Source organism: Squalius cephalus (genome assembly GCF_949319135.1).
Source record: "Squalius cephalus genome assembly, chromosome: 12".
Lineage (NCBI taxonomy): Eukaryota > Metazoa > Chordata > Actinopteri > Cypriniformes > Leuciscidae > Squalius > Squalius cephalus.
The window spans coordinates 18,739,946-18,765,705 of record NC_137133.1 but is presented as its reverse complement, the minus strand read 5'-3'; the positions used below and the strand labels follow the sequence as shown (position 1 = coordinate 18,765,705).

At 36.3% G+C, this 25,760-nt stretch overlaps 1 protein-coding gene across 2 annotated transcripts; it reads right to left on the bottom strand.

Moving 5' to 3' along the window:
• Positions 1-173: 173 nt before the first annotated feature.
• Positions 174-25,753, bottom strand: ttc13 (tetratricopeptide repeat domain 13). Of its 2 annotated transcripts, none has more exons than XM_079888930.1 (23): positions 25,546-25,753; positions 24,464-24,558; positions 23,278-23,353; positions 23,096-23,166; positions 22,572-22,637; positions 21,185-21,277; positions 20,969-21,085; positions 20,142-20,252; positions 19,869-19,951; positions 19,642-19,783; positions 14,521-14,695; positions 12,953-13,109; positions 12,674-12,804; positions 11,646-11,778; positions 11,426-11,518; positions 10,819-10,902; positions 9,898-9,982; positions 8,885-8,994; positions 5,910-6,045; positions 3,428-3,507; positions 1,458-1,536; positions 1,291-1,370; positions 174-1,210 (listed from the first exon to the last, which is right to left on the bottom strand). In XM_079888930.1, the coding sequence occupies exons 1-23, from the start codon at positions 25,712-25,714 to the stop codon at positions 1,096-1,098; spliced, it is 2,481 nt and encodes an 826-aa protein (XP_079745056.1). In that variant the 5' UTR covers positions 25,715-25,753; the 3' UTR covers positions 174-1,095. The 2 variants fall into 2 exon arrangements, with proteins under 2 accessions (XP_079745056.1, XP_079745057.1); XM_079888931.1 differs by having other exon boundaries at positions 179-1,210; positions 8,885-8,991.
• Between the last annotated feature and the right edge of the window lie 7 nt (positions 25,754-25,760).

The window sequence follows — 25,760 nt, the reverse complement described above, 5'->3', positions numbered from 1 at the left end:
AAGTGTATCAGACCAGCTTCCGGGACGCTCGGACCCTAGAACATGCATGTAGCCTACCACTTAGTGGATGCACTGCAGACTACAAACCGCTTTCTTGCCTACTTGGTCAGTACAAATATTGTAAAAGTAATAATACAAATAATGTTATTTTCTCCAATAAACACAACAACACTGGTTTCATTCAACTGATTTTTTATTGACGGTGGCCGTTCCATCAAATGAAGTCATAGATTTTCCATTGTCAAGTTTTTTTTTGTGTGCGTTTCCCCTCATGGAAAAAAAGCCCCTGTTCTTACATTTTCACAGGAAAATAAAGGAAATAAGTATTTTCCATAAAGCACCAACCATGGCATGAATAAGAAAACCAAAAAGCTACTTAAAATGAGATGCTCAGAAGATGCTAAAATAAAATTAAAGATTTAAGATTAAGGAAAATAAGACTTTTTTTTTTTAACCTTTAGTCAACTGCAGATTGAGGTGCAACTGTTTCCAGTGTTTAAGATCACATGTACATCTCCAGAATCTCATCGCACATTGTTCAGTTGAACCATTAAGTAGAGTCAACACAAATATTTATAAAGAAGCCAGTGTGGACAGTAAACATGGCAAAATCTCTTTAAAACAACAAAAACATTTGCAAACCTCTTTCCCCACTGTTTTCAAGTATTCAGAAAGGAACTCAGAGCTGAAGAATATTGCTTGATAAACTGTTCAAAGGACATCTCTGCAACAAGTCACCAATTTGATGGGTCTCAAATGAAAAATCAATTAAAAACAACTGATGAATAATAATTTAATAAAGATTTTTAAACTATATTCTGCTACATTTCCTGCTGTTCTTTCCCAACTCAGCTTATGCTTGCAATCGCTGAACTTTAATGACATAATAAACCGCAACACAAATGTATATTTCATTTAAAATTTGAACAAAGAGTCAACTCTCTTCTCCATGTTTGTGGAAATATAAAAGCTAAAACCAAAGAGAATTTCCACTTAAATTTGATATGTAAAATCACGTAAAAGTGAGAACTGTGAGCAAAGATGCCCTGAGTAGAGACGCCCTTTGTTTGTGTTTTGTATAACTGGATTTCAAGTTTAGGATTTCTTGGGACAGTGCGAAGACGAGTCTGTGTTTAAAACTTCAATCATGGTCCTCGTTAACTGAAACGTCTCTGAAACTGACGGAAGGTTCTGGTACCAACTCGGCAAACTAGTAGCAGAGAAAGAAAGACAAATGTGTTAAGAATATGAATATGAGCATTTAATAGAAGTTGTAGCTTCCTGTCTTACCTCTTTAAATTCATCCAACTCTTGACGGTCTTACTGAAGCGATCAGGATTGGCTGTAGTCATGGCCTCGAAGTCAAACAGCTGGGTGATAAACCAGAAAAAGTTATGCTTTACAACAGATACTTATATAGTAAGTGGAAGTGCAGTAACATTACTGTATGTCTTTACCTTTCCAGACGGGATTCGGCCCAGCACCTCTTTCCCACTGGCCATCAGAGATCCCATGACGACAGAATACGCCACAACACTGGAGGAACAACAGCGATTTTAAACATAACAAACACAAATTAAATATAGTTCTAAATATATTCTGCCGTCACTGAAATCTTGTTCAAGTCAGCATGAAATGGAAATGTACAATATATCCATTTTCTAGAAGCATCTTAAATTATCTTAATGTGAATTATTCATCCATTTTTTATTTGACCTTGAATGACCAAAATGTAATTTCTGATGAAACGACAGACTTGTCTATGGTGACGTATGCCAAACTTCTACAATCATTTAGTCCACTTAAAGGGGCTATATGTAGATTTCAGAAACCCTTGTTATTAGCGACACCGGTGGCCGTTATATGAACTGCAGCCTGTAACTTATTGCTCGTGCTCGCACTCGTGCACACATAACACACAAGAGACTGAACGTGATTCAAGGCCCCAATATACTCGCAGCGAAGTTCTTTTTCATTCTTTGTAAAAAAGTTAAAAGAAGGTGTACGTCATCCACACTGCTGAGAGCGATGTTTAGATGAATATGTAAAAATGTGCTGCACGCTTTTCTCTCAATAACAGAATAAACAACAAAAATTACAGCGGTGAGAAAACGTCAGTTAAGAAAGCATCTGATTATAGCGATGTGGATATGTTTCCACCAGCTCTGCGATTCACCGGCATCATGTCAACAGATGAGGTATTTAAAATTACACAGTTATGATAGTTTGATTATAAAATATATTTGAGACTATAGACTACATAGATCTGGCTCTGTGAGACTATAGTTTGAATTAATCCCTTTTCTTTGCATGACACATTGACATTACAGTACAGAATGGCTCTTCCGGCATTATCCTGAACATTGTATAAGCATTAATTTAATGTGCCATTGAACATAAGAGAAGCTAAACGTCACATCCTTTTGATTTTCCCGGCAAAAATGGGAAGGTCTTGTTTTTGTTACAAGCTGTTCACACATTGGCAATGACAAAAGAGATCAATACATGAAACTTCTTACATATAGCCCCTTTTAACCCAGCTCTGTTCTTACAATCAACTGCAAGCTCACATTTAGATCTGCTTCCATTGATTCAATTAACAAACAATGAACAGAACAGAAGTCCTCGCCCTTCTTTTCGATAATTCGTTACAATACGATATAAATGATGTGATGCAAATTCACTTACATCACTAGTTTAATGTGGCTTAATCTGTGTTTTGCATTTGATGGAGAAACTTGTCCAATCTTAGTAGGAGTAAAAACATACGCAATTAATGATCAATTTATTAAAGTAAATATAATAAAAATCTATCAAAGTAAAACCGACAAATTTACAGTAAACACTTTTCAAAATATATTTAAATACATTTTTTAAATGGTGTTTTTAAACATGTATTTGGCAATTGCTTTTCTTATTCCTTTTCAATCCAGTAAAAAAAGGATAATTGTCAGTGTCAACAGCCGATGACATGGATTCAACGAACAACCATGCTAAATTAATAAAAGCAATTATCTTTTTTTTTTAAATGCCATTTAAAACTTGTATGATTATGTATTAATTAATTCAACCTAAATCCAAAGAACCAAACTATTTATTTCATGGTTTGATATCATTTTCGTGACTTGCTTTTTACCTATATTTATCTTCAAACTACAAAGAACAAATTTTAAACTAATTTTAAATAATAAACTTTGATTCTGCTTTGACAAAACCCTGAAAGTATTTAAACTGCTTTAAACTTTCATGCCTTGTCACGGCAGAATCAAAGATTGTCATTATTTTTACCTAAACATTAATTAAATATGTTGATGTTCATTTTAAATGAATAAACTGCCAACTGATTCCTACAGTTTTTTAATTCCACTCATATATAATTCTCATGCGTAAATATTCTCTAAACAGGGAAATTAAAGTGTTTTCTTACCTGGAGCCTCTGGACAGTGGCATGAGGTTACAGAAGTAATACACCAGAGAAATAATTAAATTACACACGGCATCTGCGTCCTAGAGAGAGAAAGAAAGGCAATAAATACTACTATAATAACAGTAAACGTTACGGTTGCATATGTGTTTATATTCTGAATGTGTTCGCTTTTGAAGTGTGTTCTATTAAGTACAAGAAATAAACGCTACACACCATCTGACTAGTAAGTCAAATCTCAAAATCACAGCCTTTGTTGTTGTAAAACTCGTAACCTAGAGTGCAAATGGAAACAAACTCTAATCAGTAGAAAGAAAGTATCTCCATCTATAAAAAAGCTCTAAAAGCTGCCAGGGCCGAGCATATCCACAAACTCACAGAAAATATCAAAACAATCCAAGGTTTTTATTTAATACAGTGGATAGATTAACAAATAAACAGACATCACCTGAACTGAATATTCCAACAATTTAGTAGTGGCTAATTTCTCTACTGAGAAAATCAAAAGCATCTGAAATACCATTGTAAATGTACAATCTTTGACAGCATCTTATTATTCAGCCTCAATTAATCGCCCCTCATGAACAATTGTAGTGCTTTACAACTATAGGAGAGGAACAGATAAATAAACTTATCTTTGCATCTAAACCAACAACATGTTTATTAGATCCACTAAATTACTGAAAGCAACCACAACTAAATCCAAATGAATTGGCAAATTACAGACCCATTTTAAATCTTCCATTTATGTCTAAAATACTAGAAAATGTCATGCCCGCTCAAATTGTGCTCCTTCCGGCAAAAAATATAATCTATGAAAAATGTCAATCTGGATTCAGGCCCCATTAATGCACAGAAACTGCAATCGTTAAAACTACACATGACTCCTAGCTTCTGACCAAGGCTGCATCTCAATACTATTTTTATTTGATACTAGTGCGGCATTCAACACTATAGATCATAACAAACTCTTAAATCGACTACAAAATTAAACTGGTATTCAGGGACAGGCATTAAGGTGGTTTAGATCGTACCTATCTTACCTTTACCATTTTGTTTATATTAAACAGGGAATTATCCAAGTTAACAGTAAATTATGGAGTGCCGCAAGGATCTGTGTTAGGCCCTCTGCTATTTTCAAAATAAATGCTCTCACTTGGTAATAACATAAGACATGGAATGCTTTTCCACTGATATGCTGATTATAATTACTCAGTTATATATTTCATTATGACCAGATGAAATCTCAAAATGATCCAAGTTGACAAGTATGTTAAAGATAAAATATTGGATGAGCAGTAGTTTTCTTCTATTAAATTTGGACAAGACTGAGGTATTAATGGACCAAAAACCTGTACACAGAATCTCTTAGAAAACTATTTTCATCTAGAAGGATGTACTGTAACTTCATCCTCTACAGTAAAATATCTGGGTTTTATATTTGACAGCAACTTGTCATTTCATGTTACAAAAACAGCCTTCTTCCACCTCAGAAACATTGCTAAGCTCCGGAACATGCTATCTGTTTCTGAAGCAGAAAAGCTAGTTCATGCATTCATAAACTATAGACTAGATTATTGTAAACACAGTTAGTCCAAAATGCAGCTGCTCGAGTTCTTACCAGGTCAAGAAAATATGATCATATAACACCAATTTTATCATTTCTACAGTGGTTACCTATCAAGTTCACTATCGATTACAATTGGATAATACACAGTCACCTCTAATAACAGATTACTCTAAATTGTAATGTAGAAATATGCACTTTTCTATAAAGCTGCTTTGAAACGATATTCATTGTGAAAAAAAAAGAAAAAAAGAAGAAAAAAAAAATCGCTATACAAATAAATGTGAATTGAAAAGTAAGAGAGAGAGAAAGGGAGAAAGTCTTGTCTTATAGTAAGTGGGAAAGAATGCATTGCATGACTTTGCTGAATTGCTTAATTCAGTTGCTCAGTTATCATAGTTTAATTTGCATTTTAATGCACTTTTGTATTAAAAAAAAACTTAACTTTTGGTAGTCTGTTAATAATGAATCAAGATGATCTTTGCATGTATATGCTCTTATGTTCCTTATAAAAAAATTAAAAAAACAGAAAACTGATTGTGTGATGTGATCTAGGGATCCAGAGAAATGGGTGTGATAATGTAAGTGGGTCTATTAGTGTGTGTGTGTGTGTGTGTGTGTGTGTGTGTGTGTGTGTGTGTGTGTGTGTGTGTGTGTGTGTGTGTGTGTGTGTGTGTGTGTGGGCGAGAGACACAAGGCATGCAGGTCACAGGACTCCCATGATTCTCTCTGTAGCAGGTCAGACAGGTGTAATTCCTCTGAGGGAGACTGCGCTTACGTGACACTGAATTCATTTGGTTTAAGAGTCGTGACTAATGAACACACGACAGGTTTAGCAGGAGACAGAGGACCTTGTGAAATCGATGTTCAGCGGTGATAAGAACAGAGACTGGCAGACACACAAACATATGTTCTTACCCCTAGTTCAGTAGAGAGCATCAGGGTTTTTCCTTTGGCAGTGAGATCTTTATAAAGCGCTTCAATTTCTGACTGATACTGCTGCGTCCTCTCATCTGTGGTCTGTGTCTCTACTGAAAATAGCATGTTTCCCACTCTAACACAAACAAACAAAATCATAAGCATAGACACAACAAGGCCTGAAACAAGCATGTAAAAACACTTCTTCCAGCCTTTACAAATTGTTGCGTTATGATCCATGTGAGAACCAGAATGATAAAACGTACTATTTATTACTGAAGTTGATTATCTATATAGTTATATATACAACCCCAAATCAGAAGTTGGGACACTGTACAAATTGTGAATAAAAACAGAATGCAATGATGTGGAAGTTTCAAATTTCAATATTTTACTCAAAATACAACATAGATGACATCAAATGTTTAAACTGAGAAAATGTATATCTTTAAGGGAAAAATAAGTTGATTTTAAATTTCATGGCATCAACACATCTCAAAAAAGTTTGGACAAGGCCATGTGTACCACTGTGTGGCATCCCCTCTTCTTTTTATAACAGTCTGCAAACGTCTGGGGACTGAGGAGACAGGTTCCTCAAGTTTAGGAATAGGAATGTTGTCCCATTCTTGTCTAATACAGGCTTCTAGTTGCTCAACTGTCTTGGGTCTTCTTTGTTGCATCTTCCTCTTTATGATGCACCAAATGTTTTCTATGGGTGAAAGATCTGGACTGCAGGCTGGCCATTTCAGTACCCGGATCCTTCTTCTACGCAGCCATGATATTGTAATTGATGCAGTATATGGTCTGGTATTGTTATGTTGGAAAATGCAAGGTCTTCCCTGAAAGAGACGATGTCTGGATGGGAGCATATGTTGTTCTAGAACTTGGATATACCTTTCAGCATTGATGGGGCCTTTCCAGATGTGTAAGCTGCCCATGCCACACGCACTCATGCAACCCCATACCATCAGAGATGCAGGCTTCTGAACTGAGCGCTGATAACAACTCGGGTTGTCCTTGTCCTCTTTAGTCTGGATGACATGGCGTCCCAGTTTTCCAAAAATAACTTTTTCCACTTTTTCCAGAACAGTTTTCCACTTTGCCACAGTCCATTTTTAATGAGCCTTGGCCCAGAGAAACACCTGCGCTTCTAGATCCTGTTTAGATATGGCTTCTTTTTTGACCTATAGAGTTTTAGCTGGCAACGGCGAATGGCACGGTGGATTGTGTTCGCCGACAATGTTTTCTGGAAGTATTCCTAAGCTCATGTTGTGATTTCCATTACAGTAGCATTCCTGTATGTGATGCAGTGCCGTCTAAGGGCCCGAATATCACGGGCATCCAGTATGGTTTTTCGGCCTTGACCCTTACGCACAGAGATTGTTCCAGATTCTCTGAATCTTTGGATGATATTATGCACTGTAGATGATGATAACTTCAAACTCTTTGCAATTTTTCTCTGAGAAACTCCTTTCTGATATTGCTCCACTATTTTTCGTCGCAGCATTGGGGGAATAGGTGATCCTCTGCCCATCTTGACTTCTGAGAGACACTGCCACTCTGAGAGGCTCTTTTTATACCCAATCATGTTGCCAATTGACCTAATAAGTTGCAAATTGGTCCTCCAGCTGTTCCTTATATGTACATTTAACTTTTCCGGCCTCTTATTGCTACCTGTCAACTTTTTTGGAATGTGTAGCTCTCATGAAATCCAAAATGAGCCAATATTTGGCATGACATTTCAAAATGTCTCACTTTCAACATTTGATATGTTATCTATATTCTATTGTGAATAAAATATAAGTTTATGAGATTTGTAAAATATTCCATTCCTTTTTTACTCACAATTTGTACAGTGTCCCAACTTTTTCTGATTTGGGGTTGTAGTTTTAATCTTCATAAACTAAAGTTCCCAGCTAAAAGAAAAACCTAAATCAGCCTAAGCTGTTTGGCTGGTCTTCCAGCCTGGCCATAGCTGGTTTAGCTGGCTGGATTTAGAGGGGTTTTGTACACTTCTTTAGATGTATCAGAGACCATCTTAAATCATCTACATCCATCTTAGTCCAGCTAAGACCAGCCAACCAGCTCTGGTTAGTTTTATGTTTCTTCAGCAGGGTTTGAAGATTAACTTTGATGTTGGCTTGATAAACCCTCATCTAAAAGTTTAACATGATTTTAAAAAGCGTTCAGAATGTTTTTAACATATTGCTAGCCTGTTTCTAGCACATTGCTAACATGATTTAACATTTCTAAACCTTTTTAACATGTTTGTTGTTAGTATGTTTTACATGTTGCTAGCATGTGTTAGCACATTGCTAGCATAATTTAACATTTCTAACCCGTTTTAACATGTTGTATGTTTTACATGTTGCTAGCATGTGTTAGCACATTGCTAGCATGATTTAAGATTTCTAACCCGTTTTAACATGTTGTTAGTATGTTTTACATGTTGCTAGCATGTGTTAGCACATTGCTAGCATGATTTAACATTTCTAACCCGTTTTAACATGTTTGTTGTTAGTATGTTTTACATGTTGCTAGCATGTGTTAGCACATTGCTAGCATGATTTAACATTTCTAACCCGTTTTAACACGTTGTTAGCATGTTTTACCACATTGCTAATATGATTTAGCATGTTGCTTGCATGTTTATAACATCATTTAGCATGTTTTCCTAGGCTTTCATAGACTTGTGATAAGATAATATATTTGAGATATGTGAAAGCTTTTACCCCCTCAAAGAAAGTCTTTGGGAATTTAGTTCTGTTCGTAAATAGGATCAGTAAGAAAGGATACAGCACACAAAATCAGCACAGCCTGAAGGTCTGTGTTGAGATTGGGGATGGGGATCATAACTAGTCTAGGCCACGTTAATTTTAGACATTTGGTCATTTTTGGTCTCAATTTGCTGCTTTAGCCAAAATACACTGAAGCACATGAACTTTGAAGGCATAATATTTTAGAATAGTTCTCACCGATCTCCGGTGATGGTGATGGTGAAACCGTCGTACTCTTTCCCAGGATCCTTCATACTGGGCACTTTCGAATTGACTGTGAAGCCGTCTCTGGTTTTACTGTTGAACTGCTTCAGATATGCAAACACACACAGAAACATATCAGAGGAACTATCTTCTTGCGGTTCATGAAAGCTTGCATAGATCTATAAATAAATGTGGCTATTCTAAAACACAAACTCTAAGTGTGAAATGCCAGTCGTAATTATGAACAGGCAATCATTCCCCATGTGTTTATCAACTGTTCATATCATTACTCACACATTTGGCCTAATCCTAGAACAAACATACTCATAATCGTTATGTGTTAAGGCTGTTACACGTCTTATTATGAACATTTTATATTATCATATCGTCACCTTCCTAAAATAATTGCGCATGTCATTTTTTGACAAATTTTTTTTTTTTGCATAAGTCATCTTCTCATGATGCTGGCCACCTCTGGTAAAATCACCCACATCCTCAGTTGAACAGATCATGCATTTCTACCCCTGTAGTATAATGGCCTATGGTCAAGAGTGTGACTTAGGCTGTTTTATTTTGCATAAGTCAAAAGACAATGAGACTTAGGCAATTTTACAAGCTTTTCAAGATGGCAGTTGCATCAAGAAGAACGAAAGTCCTACTCAGCCTCTGAAGTTAGGTTCAGTTTTTTGTTTTTTCAGAGAAACCTGAAAAAATGACTTTTTTTAGGAAGGTGACGATATGAAAAATGTGAATGGTGAAAGGAAAGTAAAATCAACTAAAAATGTTCCTTTATAATGGCAATATAAGAAAAAGGGTTTTATATACCCCTGAAAAAAATAAATATATCTCGGAAATTAATTACTGGTAATCTATTAGGGTGAGAAAGATGCTTGTCTTGAGACCTTGTCTAACCAGCAAGATTGTATTCATTTAGCACACAAATTATCCATTTAATGATTAAGATGATTATTAGGTACCGATAAGCAGCATATTTATAATGTTACTACCTTCATGATGGGCAGCAGGTCCTCAACTTTATTTACATTTTCCAGAGCCTGCTTTACTTCCTGAAGCCCCCGCGGGTTAAACGCCCTGATGGAGAGAGGAAACGTTTATCAACATTAATATGGTGCATGAATAAAGGGACAAAGAATAAAAGATAAATGAATAATTTCACAAGGTTAATAAATTATTTACCTGTTTGACTGGTGTGTGAGTTGGTGTGTGAGTGAATGAATGAATGAATATGTTTAAACGAACAAGGAGTGCAAGTAAATGAAGGATGTGAATGAAAGAAAGAATAAACTAAGCGTATAACTGAATAAGTGAAGTGTGTGACGAAATGAGCAGATTATGTAAATGACTGAGTGATTTACACTAGCAATGTTTGGAAACAGTACGTTTTTTTAATGTTTTTGAAAGAAATGCATTATGCTCATCAGGGCAGTATTTATTTAATCAAAAATAATTACATTCATTACTATTTAAAACAACTGTTTTCTATTTGAATACATGTTAAAATGTAATTTATTCCTGTGATCAAAGCTGAATTTTAAGCATCATTACTCCAGTCTTCAGTGTCATCATGATGATTTGATGGTCAAAAAAACTTTCTAATTATTATCATTGTTGAAAACACATTAACTGCTTAATTTTGTGCAAATCAAGATACATTAGATTTTTTGATGATCATATATTTGAAATAAATCTTTTGTAACATTATAAATGTCTTTACTGTCAATTTTTATCAATTTCATGTGTCCTTGCTGAATAAAATAATTTAGAAATTATAATAATAATAAACGGTAGTGTATGTAAATGAATGAGATGTTTGAATTAATGAATAAATGAATGCATGTTGTGTGTGAATGAATGAATTAATATTTTAAAAACTTTTGTCAAAAAACAAAAACCCAAACATAACTCACCCGTGATAAACCAGTATTCTGTCCTTTACGAAGATGAGAATACTATTAAAATACTCCAGATATCTGATATTTATGATCTGCCCTCTGTGAAACAACAGAAAAAAAAGAATTAAAACGCTATAAAACAATCAGAGCAATCGTTTTAGGTCTATGGGAGCCCATTTCCAACACATAAGAAAAAAAAAATCATTCTCTGGAAATCAGAATCATGATATACTAAATATAAATTATGACTTAAAATTCAAAATTATGACTTAACTTGATATGACAAGTCGAAATTATGACAGAAAGCCAGAATTATGACAAAAATGATCAAACCCATGATCTTTGAACATAATACAAATGCTTGTGCTCTTTAAAATTGGGTGAATTCTGACTGGCTGCCAATGTTTTTATCTTTCTAAAAGTGATTCCAAAGATATTGTTCCTTTGTGTCGTTATTGTTATACTTGTGGCATGACTTGTGGCATGTTGGCATGAATTACAACAATTATTAAAACTCGATTGGCCTTGGTGTGAACGGCCCTTAAAAGCCAAACAAAGTTGTTAAGCAATTAGGACTGGCAGCTTTGCAGAGGAAGTGACACGTTGAGGGCAGGTACAACACCTGATGAGGTTAATGTGGTTGTTAAATCCTCTGCTAAGACTCCTGGCTGGCATCTGATCCAACCACAGAACAGGCTGGTCTGGATCTGCAATCCTGCTCACACACACACACACACACACACACACACACACACACACAAGATCAATCATCAAGCCTAACTCTTGGTAACACCCTCACCAGAGCCGTGAGAAGAGCTCAGGCACGTTGGCTGGAATCTGACCTTCTCCATTTCACTGCGATGTCAAACATGTCTCTCCACTGCAGCTGTCTGGTCTTTCCGTTGACTCGAACCTTCGAGTTACTCCAGGTGCGCTGCATGGCCTGCATCACCTCTATGGTGGCCAAGCCCATCGCTACACCAAACACATTCAAAATACTATTCAGAATTACAATGACCTGTATCCATCTCTTCTATGACAGGCATGTTTTTCATTTCTGAACTCATTTTGATATTATTTGGAGGCATAAAGTAAAAAAAAAAGAAAAAAAAAAAGGTGATATAACTGTCTTGATATTATAATAGAGAAATTAAATTAATTTAATGTACGAATGAAAAAATGTTAAGTAGTCTGGCATTATATTTTATTATTATTTCGAAGAAAAATAAAATAAAAATGCTTCACTGCTTATTTTTTATTATTTAAAAACATTTCTCTGCTAAAATCATGTAAGTGTGATCAACAAAAAATGTGTAGTCCAACCAGTACACAAAAAAAAAAAACAAAGTCAATAATTGGTTTTAAATTAGATAATTTGACTATTTTATGACAAGCGCAGATTAGTTCAGGTTATTAAAAAAAATAATAATAATGTGGTTTGGACTAAGATTTAATGAGATTTATAAATTAATAGTTCATGATATTTGAAAACCCTGAAAATTATATATAAAATGTTTTTTTTTTTTCATATTTAAAAGAATGTGTAAAAGTAAACTAAAACTAACTAACTGAAAAAAAAAAAATCCTGAAAATAAAAATAATGATTTGGCATTCAAGGTGCAACAATATATTATATATATATATATATATATATATATATATATATATATATATATATATATATATATATATATATATATATATATATATATATATATATATATATATATATATATATAATTATTTTTATTTATTTTTTTTATTTTTTTTTGGATGGTATTTGATGATATTTCTTATTATTTAGTCATTTAAACTTTTCTTGAAAATGTCTTTATAAGTTTATTTTTTAGTGATGTTGAAGAGCGCTGACCTCTGTGTATTCTGAGGTTTGGCAGGAACCCTAATGTGTCGTACTGCATCAGTGCGCCGAGGTGATCGGCTGTACAGATGAGCTTCTGAACTTCAGCAGAGTAACTGTCGAAGTTTTGAGGTAGAACATCTCTACAAGACAAAGAGAGACAACAAGAGAATAAGAGAAAGTTACAATGTGCAAAAATATACTGATATCCAGTTAATCATGCATATAAATTAGATTCAAATGTGCCTGATTCCCAAAAACACAAAAGACGGATTTTGTTTCTAAACTCACTTAATATGAGGCTGAAGTCCAGGCTGTTCTTCATAGTCCTCGATGAGGAAGGGAAGATTTTTGGCCCAGTGGTTCTTAAAGTTTCCAGGCAAATCCTGATCAACATTATACTCCGCAACAGGTACATCCAGATGAGAGTGTAAATAACGGGAGTATTCTATCACATGACAGAGAAACGAGGCATATTTCAACTCCAAAATTATATTGAATCTGGACAAAATTTTTACCAAATTTAAATTCTGTCATCAATTACTCACCCTAATGTCATTCCAAACCCGTAAGACTTTTGTTCCTCTTTAGAACACAAATGAATAGATGAAAGATTTCTGTCCCTCCATTGACAGCTACGCAAATTTTGCCTTTAACGCTTCGAAAAGTTCCATATGAATTAATTGAGCAGATTAGTTCTGAAGAGACACAACCGTTTTATATGATGAACAGATTGAATTTAGGCTTTTATTCACATATTAACATTTATTGACACCGACATCAGTTTTGGTAAACGGAAGCTCAAGCATGTTTGCTTGATGTGTGAGAACCAATGAGGTTCATTCTCGTGTTACGCAGCACGTTTGAGCTTCAGCAAGAACTTAATTTCTCCCAAAATACAGGAAAGTAAGTGACTACAGAACTGGGAGAAGAATAGAGTAAACTATATAGTTACTTATACAATGTGTATCTGATTTGAACAAAACACGTTGTCAAATTATAATTGAAAATATTATTATTGCCATTTCCATAGACATCAGTGTGTATTTAACAAACTTTAAATGTATTTATTTTTTGCTAGTACTTATGTGTATGTAAAGCTGCAGTCCGTAACTTTTGCCGCTCTTAATAAACAGAGCTGTATGTGTCCTCCAAGCTACTTCTCTCTGTTTATGTCTATGAGTAGTGATTCAGAATAAGACAAAAACACGGTTTGGAAAATTAATTCATGATTTACTCTCTTATATAAATTTTGCACAACACAAAAAAATAATAATTACGGACTGCAGCTTTAAATGTCTGAAACCTAAAATAAACATGTGGTTGAAAACACTTAATAGTTGTGATATGTGACAAGCGCTGAGCGCGTCCATCTCTGGCTCAGCGCTAGCCAAAACATGAAAGCACATTTGAATTTAGCAGTTGATCACGTGATGTGATTGTATGCAAAGGGTTAAAAACATCTTCATTTGTGTTCGGAAGATGAACAAAAGTCTTACGGGTTTGGAACGACATGAGAGTGATGACAAGTTTTTCATTTTTGGGTGAACTATCCCTTTAAATATTTATTCCCCTACTACAGGACTCAACAATAAAGATTGACAGGAGTCAGTGTGATTTCCAGATCGTTTCAGGCCAGTTCATTAACGTTCAAGGATGATAAACATTAACTTTTCTGAGATGAAAAGACTGTATGAAAAATTGTGGTTGCAAATTCTGCAGATTTATGTCACCAAGGTAACATTATCTTGTTGGCTAACACAGATACTGAAGCTCCTGAGAACTAACTGATCTGTTAAGCACTGTGTGGTGTTTGTTAATGATATAATGAAAGTTATTAAAGAGCTCTAATTTCTCACCTCTGAGATATTTGACTTTGAGATACTCAGAACTGGCTTTCTGTCCCAAGAGAGGATCGTTGAGCATGACTTTAGTCTGAGCTTTAATGCCCTCGTAGAACTGACCCATGGCCACGTGACTGAGACCCTTCATGTACTGACACACCTCATTATAAGGCTCCAGTTGCAGACATCTCTGAAAGACAACACGATAAAGACACTTCTGAAACTAACAAACAACCACAAGACTCGTGACGACACACATCCACCTGTGAACGGTCAACATCTCACCAGAATAATTGAAAAACATGTTTGTTTTGTGATTCAAAACAAGAAATTAATAAAACAGTACAAGAAATACAAGAATGAGAAATACTGTGTTGAAATAAACAAGTGACATAATGACAATTTTAAAATCAATGTTATTGATGTTGCAATGAGGGACTTTGGAATTGCACAACTCTACACAGGTCATCCTGACTAAAGATAGTCTAGCTGATCTTCAATAAATAAGTGACGCAAGTGAATGTCCATTTAAATAAACAAAGAGAGTCTGTAAAACAACTGACAGCTCACCCAAAAATTCTGTCATCATTTACTAACCCGTTCATCTTCAGAACAAAAATGAAGATTTTTTAACTTTCTGCGAGAACAAAACGAACTGGTTCTTATGCGTCAAACAAACAACGTTTGAGCTTCAATTTAACATTTGATGAGCTCTATGTATGCGTGTTGATCAATGTTTGTGTGTGAATAAAAGCCTAAATTAAATCTGCTTATAAAATGGTCATGTCTCTTGGATTACAATCCCTTGATTCATATGGATTACCTTTAAGATCTCTTTAAGAACTTTTTGAAATGTGCAAGTTTTAGTGGAATGGACTTTCAATGGAGGGAAAACTATCTCTCAGATATAATTAAAAATATCTTCATTTGTGTTTTAAAGATGAATGATAGCCTCGTGGGTGAGTAAATGACATGAGAGTGAGTAAAGGATGGCAGAATTTTCATTTTTGGCAGAACTATCCCTTTAAACTGTAAGGAGAGCATCTATGACGTGTTGTCTTTTACCACAGAAGATAATCTTGACTTGTCCCTTAGATTATAAAAACTAAGAAATGTGAAGCTTTGAGTTTTGATTTGAAATGTGAAGCTTGTAAGATTATATGAAATTATATTCTTCTGTATATTAATTCTACTGTAATATAACATTTCCAACTAAAAGTAAATATTTACTGGGAAATAATGTACAGCAGGACTTTCATCCATCATGGGATATGTGGCCATGGTTACATCAGCAGTGAAAAAAAATGTATTTCAGAGGCATACAAATTCTACAAAATTAAATAGTCTACTTCAAATCAATTTATAGTTCATGTTGTTTTTAAAGACTAATATTGCCAATGTAAAGGTAATCACACCATGGTCTGTCTGAATACTCGACTGTGATTGGCTGGAAGGTGTGCAATAAAACGGTTTAATGCACAGATAGTTCCAGTCAGTTTAATCACGTTCTGTATTAATGCACTGCTTTCATTGAAGCGTGCACACAGAGATAGATCACGCTTCGCACAAACAGAAGATTCATGAGCACAGAAACTTATCAATGCTGCTATTAATAAAATCTCAGCAACGAGTGGGTAAAATTGCTGTTTTTGAAGTAATTAAACTCACAGCTTCAATGTTAGTAGAGAGAGAGAGAGAGAGAGACGCTAACCATCAATTTAACCCTTCCGTCAAAATTCTGTCAAATATTGTGCTGCAAACATCAATAACAGCTTTTATATGTCAATGCTGGCAAATGACCATGGTATAACCGGGATAATCCACGGCTAGCTGTGCATTAAACTATTTAAATCCATCGCGTCGGGCAGTTCTTTAAGTCCCCCTGACATCACAAACTACCTTGTAACCAATCAGGTCAACCTGTGATCGTCAACGAGTGGATCTCTGAGCTGGTGTGAGTGAGTGAGTGGAGGTGGGGCTAATTTGCATATTCATAGAACTGCGTTTACTAAATGAGGCAAGGGTGTAGAGTTACATTCAAGCTATTTTAAGGCATAAATAATTAAATTTTTTAAGGCATAAATAGTTACTTTTTTTCAATTAAAAAACTTTTAAATATGTAATTTTGGTGATCTAGATTAAAGACACATCTCTTTGACCTAGCATTCATTTAATACATAGACTTCTATAATTCAATGTTAGGCTGCATAGATTAGGTCAGCTGGAACCGGGAACACTTCCCATAAATCCTGATGTACTCGTTACATCATGAGAAGAATGGCATCTACGCTAATTTTAGTGTCTTTGTTTATCCCGAGGTTTTCCCGCAGCCTGCCGGATCCAGGCCGTATCCAGATCTGATGAAGGCCCTTCGCCTGGACCCGATGACAACGCAGTGCTGAAGTGCCAACTAGTCTCTCCCTATGGAGGATCCCTTTCCCACTCTACAGATAAAGCGTAGTCGGAAAATTCGTTTCGCGTACCTGCCCCGAAGTGATAAAATAAAATAAAATTCTGTATCAAATTTATAAGGAAAGACCAGTACTTTGTTTAGGTTTGGTTTGTAGGGAATTACAAACCTGCGCACATATATTCAAACGCACATAACTATAGAACCAATTCTTAATGCGCATGTGAACGCCATCAGCGTTTATCACAGGTTCGCATTTAAAGTCTGTGTAGAGAGAATGATGTCGTCTTAGCGGCCCCTAATTATGACCGCCGCTAGCGTAGCTAGCGAAAGCGGTCATATAGGGATTGTCAAAGTTTTTTTTTTTTTTTTTTCCCGTCACCTTACTGAATTTTTCGTCAACGATACCAGGGACACCGAAGCACCGGGGAACATGAAATTTGGTGGGCATGTAGCCCCACTAGACTTCTAAGGAAAAATTTCGTTTGGTCCCCGGGGGCCACTCCCCCCCCGCGCTGGGCCCCCCTAAACCCCAAAAAATGCAGTTTTTCCTAAATAACTACCTGAACCGTGGCACCGAGGATGAAGAAATTTTTATGGTATGTTGGTCTACTAGACTTTTACGGAAAAATTTCGTTTGGTCCCCGGGGGCCACTCCCCCCCCCGCGCTGGGGCCCCCGTAAATTTTTCGTCAACGATACCAGGGACACCGAAACACCGGGGAACATGAAATTTGGTGGGCATGTAGCCCCACTAGACTTCTAAGGAAAAATTTCGTTTGGTCCCCGGGGGCCACTCCCCCCCCGCGCTGGGCCCCCCCAAACCCCAAAAAATGCAGTTTTTCCTAAATAACTACCTGAACCGTGGCACCGAGGATGAAGACATTTTTATGGTATGTTGGTCTACTAGACTTTTACGGAAAAATTTCGTTTGGTCCCCGGGGGCCACTTCCCCCCCCGCGCTGGGGCCCCCGTAAATTTTTCGTCAACGATACCAGGGACACCGAAGCACCGGGGAACATGAAATTTGGTGGGCATGTAGCCCCACTAGACTTCTAAGGAAAAATTTCGTTTGGTCCCAGGGGGCCACTCCCCCCCCGCGCTGGGCCCCCCCAAACCCCAAAAAATGCAGTTTTTCCTAAATAACTACCTGAACCGTGGCACCGAGGATGAAGAAATTTTTATGGTATGTTGGTCTACTAGACTTTTATGGAAAAATTTCGTTTGGTCCCCGGGGGCCACTTCCCCCCCCCCTGCGCTGGGGCCCCCGTAAATTTTTCGTCAACGATACCAGGGACACCGAAACACCGGGGAACATGAAATTTGGTGAGCATGTAGCCCCACTAGACTTCTACGGAAAAATTTCCCCGGGGACCAAACGAAATTTTTCCGTAGAAGTCTAGTGGGGCTACATGCTCACCAAATTTCATGTTCCCCGGTGTTTCGGTGTCCCTGGTATCGTTGACGAAAAATTTACGGGGGCCCCAGCGCAGGGGGGGGGGGAAGTGGCCCCCGGGGACCAAACGAAATTTTTCCATAAAAGTCTAGTAGACCAACATACCATAAAAATTTCTTCATCCTCGGTGCCACGGTTCAGGTAGTTATTTAGGAAAAACTGCATTTTTTGGGGTTTGGGGGGGCGCGGGGGGGGAGTGGCCCCCGCGCTGGGCCCCCCCAAACCCAAAAAAATGCATTTGTTATTGCTTTGTAATTTGTAATTGTAAACATTTGTAATTGTTATGGTATGTTGCTCTTAAGGGCCCACATCAACCTAGCCCATAATCACTCATTTGTGATTTGCGCCCCTCCCATAAAAAATGAAAATGCAATATTATTCTGCTTTAATCGCCCCTATCTTCAGTGGAGATGTTCAGAACTGCACCATATTTCATGTGTATGATTAACTTGACATCCTCTGGGGGTATCCTCTGCTAAGTTTTGTAGAATTTCATCCATGGGGGGGTATAAAATAAATTCATTTATGTGCACATTTAGTGACTGTACACTCATCGGCCTGTAGATGGTGCTGTTGAGCGAAGGGTTGCTGGTTTAGGATGATACTGTCACACACACACATGCAGGAATACAAACAAACGCAAGCATGCACACACACTGACATCCACACGCACAGACACACACCCATACACACACATACAAATCCACATGCACAGACACACACACACAAACACACACGCGCACACATGTACGCACACATACATACACGCACAGACACACACACACACACACACAGACACACACATACACACACACACAGACAGACATGCACATACTATTACTTTTTTTAGGTATATACATAAACACGCAATACAGCCAAATTACTCCACGTCATTTATTTTTGTGGAAAGCCAGTGCAGGCCTGAGCGGCGGTCATATTTTGTACCGCGATGCGGTACATCTAGTTTAATAACAAATGATCGTTGCGACGGAAGCGAATCAATCATAACTAACTTTAGCTGGAAAATAACTTTATTAAAGAACCGCTATAAAGCCAAAACAATCTCTGTTACCCTAAATAATACGTTTGTCTCTGTAAAGCTGCTTTGAAACAATCTACATTGTTAAAAGCGCTATATAAATGAGGATGACTTGACTTGACCAAAGATGAGTTTTAAGGAATAAAATGATTGACTAAAGGGGGTTTAATGCACAGCTAGCCGTGGTTATCCCTTACATACAGCACATTTGTCACACACAAGACTGATTTACCTTAAAGTTGCCGATGGCCTCTTGCAGGCTGCCGTGGTGGTACAGCATCATTCCTCTGAGCTGGAGCGACTGGATGTGGTTCTGATCCAGTAAAAGAGCTTTCTGGAAGCTCTCCATAGCATTCTCAAAATCACCCAATTCCCTAAACAAACACACACGTAATTGGCTCCAGCTGAACATTTGCAAAGTCTGACTGTTAAAATCATCATGTGTCAGTAGAACCACACCTGTAAGCCTGGCCCAAGCTTTTGTATGCATCTATGAAGTCCGGCTTCAATTTGAGAGCTTCTTTAAACACCTCTATAGCCTCCTGCATGCAGAAAACAACATTTTAGTAGTAGCATAGACTGTAAATGTCGTCAATTACTGTAAATATAGTCTTCTGCACAGTATAAAATGGCAAATCTCTTTAAACTTTAGTCTAGATCTCACATCTAAGTTTTATGATTCAGGGCATTGTGTAGTGCAATTTCTTTTTTTGTGATATAAGGGTTTTTTACTTTAAGGAGGCCCCTGTGGAAGAAGGTCAGCCCTTTATAGAGCATAGCGATAGGCTGGTTCTTCTTCAGCTCTAGAGACTGCTGGAAATCATCCATGGCTGCCATATAATCCTGAAAAACAATGAGAGAAAGGAAGACACCTGTAAATCTTATTCATCAATGAGCTATTAAAATTATACTACCATTAAAAACTTTGGGGTCAGTAAGACTTTTTTAAAGGAATTATTTTTATTTAGCAACAACTACTTTTATTCAGCAAGGATGCATTAACCTGATCAAAAGTGACATTAAAGACTCTTAAAATGTTACAAAATCAATTGTATTTCAAATAAATGCTGTTCTTTTGAACTTTCTATTCTTTAAAGAATCTTGAAAAATGTTACGTGCAAAAAAAGGTCCATTGTCTATTGTCAGTAGCGTGGCGTATTCATTTCTGTGATGTCACAAAATCACATAAGTTAAGAAGTCATTCTAGCAGGTTGAGAGAAAGTTCTAAAAGTTTCATGTTTTCATAGTACAGTGAACTTTTATCTCAAAAGATACATTTGATTCCTTATTATAATAACAACCCTATAGTAAAAAAAAGTATCTCTTTTTATATTGCACTGTATTCATGCATCAATCATAATTACTGTGCACTTGCATGATAAAAAAAATATCTTCAAGTGCTGAAGCTGACAAACAAGTGATGTTCCTGGACTCCGTACCCACGCCACATAGATACAGTGCTATCCATGGGATGGACACTATATGAAGTGATCTATATGTTACAATAACCCTTAGATCCATTAAAGCCAAAACCAAAGAGCATCATGACAGATGTGTACCTCTGATATGAAGAGCAGTGTTCCTCTGTGCCTGTAGAGTCGGGCTGAAGGCTGCAGCTGTATGGCTTTAGTCAGGTCTGACAGAGCTTCACTGATGCGGCCCAGAGGAGACAGGATCTGAAATCACATGCTTCATCATTAACACTAAAACCATGGTCGTTTTCTTTCTGAATAAAACGTTTTTATTATGAAGAATGTCAATCCCTGGTTCCTTACCTCGGCCCTCTGCTCGTACACTTCTGGTCTGTTGGGCTCCAGTGCGATCACTCTGCTCAACTCATACAGAGCCAAGTCTGCGTTCTTTATGTCCTTTAGAGAGAGTGAGAGATACCTTAAAATTATAGTTCACTTAGTTAATTTACTCACCTTTGGCTTTGTTCTATTGCCATATGCCCGTCTTTCTTTTTCGGACCACAAAAGGAGAAATGAAAAAGAAAACTCCTGCTCGTCCATATAATGGCAGCACACATCGAGTAATGGATTTTCATGAAATAATACATTAATTTCAGTTTGTTTTTCACCAAACCCTATCGTATACGCCCAGAACACTCAGAATTTAAACGTGCCACATGGCATCTTTTTTTAGAAGCTTGATGCTGGTCGTTATTCACTGCCATGATGTGAATAAATACAAGGGGAGATATATTTTTGTTTTTGTTTTTTTCGTTTGTGGTACGAAAAAGAAAGAAGGGCATACAGCAATAGAACAACACCAGGGTGAGTAAAGTAGGCTGAACTTTTCTTTTAATTTATATGTACAGTCATCAATATATTTAGTAGTTTTTGATATGGCAACATGCATACACAACTTGTCAAAATGTTTGGGATCTTTTTTTTTTTTTAATGTTTTTGAAAGAAGTCTCATATGTTCTCCAAGGCTGCATTCATTTGATCAAAAACACAGTTTAAAAAACAAAAAAAAACAGTAAGATAATGAAATATTATTACAATAAAATAGCACTTTTTATTTGAATACATTAATTACTCCAGAAGTGTCACATGATTATTTAGAAATCATTCTAATATGATGATTTGCTGCTAAATTATTGTAAATAATTATTGGTGCATAAATTAGTAATAATGGTTATTATCAATGTTGAAAACAGTTTTCGCTGCTTAATGTTTTTGTGGAAATCATTATTTTGTTTTTCATGATTCTTTGACATATTTTGACATACAAATACAATGTATGAACAGCATTTTTCTCAAATAGAAATCTTTCATAATTTTGTTGTTGTTGTTAAGTCTTACCCCAAACAATTGAATGATACAATAAAAATACAATAAGTATTAGTAGCACAATTGTTTTGAACATTGAAAATAAGAAATGTTTATTGTGCAATAGATGATTTCTGAAGGATCATGTGACACTGAAGACAGGAGTAATGATGCTGAAAATACAGCTTTGATCACAGGAATAAATTACATTTTAAAGTATATTACAATACAAACCAGATATTCTAAATAGCAATAATATTTCACAATATTACTGATTTTACTGTATTTTTGATTAAATACATGCAGCCTTAAGAGTATAAGAGACTTCTTTCAGAAACATTAAGAGATCAAACTTTTGACCTATAGTTTAAAACAACTGACTTGCCTGCAGACTCTTTTTGCCGTATGCTATTCCCCTTCCATAGATGGCACTGACCAGTTCAGGATCTCCCTGAGGTTACAGAGGACAGTCCTTTTGTAAAAAATACTTACAATATGTCCATTATCACTGCACACAATATTCGCCGTTAACTACTACCACTCAACCTTAGTTAGAGGCCTGGTTTCACAGACAGGGCTTAGATTAAGCCAGGATTAGGCCTTTGTTCAATTAGGACATTTAAGCAGCTTTTATGACAGGCTTTAGAAAACAAAACAATGGTCTATATTTATGTCAGTGCAAGTTTCTTTCAGTTAAAACAGCTCAACATGCAATTTAATCTGGGACTAGACTTAAGCCTCGTCTGTGAAACCAGGGGAGAATGTTTCTGTTGGTATACTCGCATTCAACTGTATGCATTACTGATACAGTGATATTTCAACATTAATTGTCCTTTACAACTTTCACTTCTAGAGTATGAATTCAGGACATTCAACAAGAAAAACTAATAAAAAAAAAAAAAAACTGACCTGCAGCAGTAAGGAGAAGTGTTTGATAGCTTCATCATAGAGGCCATTTCCAATGAGAACGTAACCTATAGCTGAAATAAAAACAAAAGAGTGTTAGAGGTTCACATCACGTAAAAAAAAAATATATATATATATATGCAAACGACACAGTGTCCAAATTCAAAACAATATTTGACACACACCAAGTTCTTCATTGGTATTTTGGTTTTCCACAGCGAAAGGAAACCGTCGCTGTTCGACAAACAACTTTGCCTGATTCTGTGGTGACAGAAAGAGAGAAAGAAAGAAAAACACGTCAGGAAGTCTGTCAACCTCTTGCAATCAATCCAAACCCACCAGTGGTTAAAAACAATACAGAGATCCATAATCTATAGTTACAGACTCAGAGGATGTGTCTGAGCCAAAGAGGAAGTGTTTTGGTTTTGGCTCGACACTCTTCATTCGCGTGTCTACGTTTTTAAAGAGCAGATGTTGAAAGAATAGTTCACCTTAAAATGAGAGGTCATCATTTACTCACCCTCACATAGTTTCAAACATATATGACTTTCTTTTTTCCCATAAAGAGACAAAAGGAAACATTTTATTAATATACCAGTGGCTCTTTTTCACCCATTTACATTGAATGGGGACTGGAACTTGCAAAAAATATATATGTATAAAAAAAACACATTTTATAGTGTTTTTTTGTTGTTGTTGTCATTTTAGATATTAATACATATTTTATATACATGTACAAATCTGTGTTTGTGCTGCTGCTGATCCAGAGAAAGCAGTTAGGCTATCTAGGTATGAAATGGTATTTTCAACCACAAAGTATCATCATTTCTGTGTTACAAATATTCATATTATCATAGAAGAACTGGGATGAAAGTGTATAGCTCAGATATAAACACTGATGTCCACTGAAGCGATCACAGTGACTGTTTAAAAAATTGTGCTTGTCGTTGAATCATTCACTCAAGAGATTTGTTCAAAAAACACAGATTCATCCAGCAATGAATGGGTGATTCATTGAATCATTCATTCAAACCATTTTTTAAAAATAATTCATTCAGATTCATTAACCATTTTAAATAGACTCCAGCAATTAACATTTATCAGTACCTCTAATAAATTACATGTTATTTTGTTTAGTTGTCTGTTCAGAATCATGGGAGAATCGTGATTTTTGAAACCAAAAAAATCCTAAATTCCTATAAATCCTTAATTTATCCAGAACCGTGCAGCGGTTCTGCAGCTAAAGTTTGAAACGACACAATTAAATAAATAAATAAATAAATAAATAAATAATGACAGAATTTTCATTTTGGACAGAAGTTACTGAACTAATACTTTAACACGGTGCAATATAAAGCAAATACAACTCACAAGGATTTTCTCTGCATTGAGTGAAAAGATGGACTCGCAGGGCGGGTTGCTCCCCTCTTCACAGTCTGGATCCTCCAACTGCAGAATAGATGACTCTGAGGGACCAAAACATAAAAATAAAAAAGAAAGGTTACTAGATATGTCTCAAATGATGCACTATATACTATGCACAATGTACTCACAACTTTTCAGAGTGAACATAGGCTACTATGTGCACTATTCATACTACAAATTAGCATAGAATAGTGCAGGAAGTAACGTATGCATTCTTAAACAATCCACCAACAAAAGTATTTTAGGCATATTATGATTTCAGACACAAAAATAACATAGGCTAATGTCTTATTCTATAAGGATCAGGCCTACTGTTAGTCTAGGCAAACTGAAATGAGTACATTAGTTTCTTTCATGATGGATTACTTAGGATACCTCTGGATCAAAACAAAACCTGAAACAATCCCAAGTCCCAAGGTAACAATAGTTTGAAACAATAGCAGTTACTTCCTACAGTTATTGTTACTACTGAAAATAGTGGACCTGTGCTATTTGTGTCCCAATTTTAAACCATGGTACTAAATGCTTAACATATTCAAAGACCACAGGATTGACATATTCCTACATGTCAGTTAGGCTACATGTTAGAATACCATGATATTACCATAGTATAATTTCCAAATCACCACGCTAATGCCAGGCTGCATCTGCTGAAACTAAGCGATCATGAACTCATTGACACCCAATTAAAGTTTTCCTACAGCATGTTTATATGGCATTAAGAAGGATATGCATGAGGCACAAGAGTTTGAGATGCATTATTTGAGTTTCTAGAGGCATTTATAGAGTTATTGCTGAGTGTCTGCATGTATGATGTGAGTTTCTACATGTATGATGTGAGTTTCTACATGTATGATGTGAGTTTCTACATGTATGATGTGAGTTTCTACATGTATGATGTGAGTTTCTGCATGTATGATGTGAGTTTCTGCATGTATGATCCCGTTAGGCTCGTGTCACTGTAAGCGGAAGAGAGTGAATCACATTGAGATATGCATCAGAAAGATCAAGACGTGGCAGAAGCTCACCGCAGTCCGCCGCATACTCCTCCCACTCGGCTGGAGAGCTACAGCCGTGCTTGTGAAGGTCGCTGTTGAAGAAAGTCAAGGTGGAGAAATACTCGCTGGATAAAATAGCTCCGCATAAGTACAGCAGCGACAGAGCCGCCAGCACAACACCCCCGCCAGCAGGTGCCATGTTGCGAGTAATAATGTTATGAGCAGGTGAGAAACAGTGTAGTCTG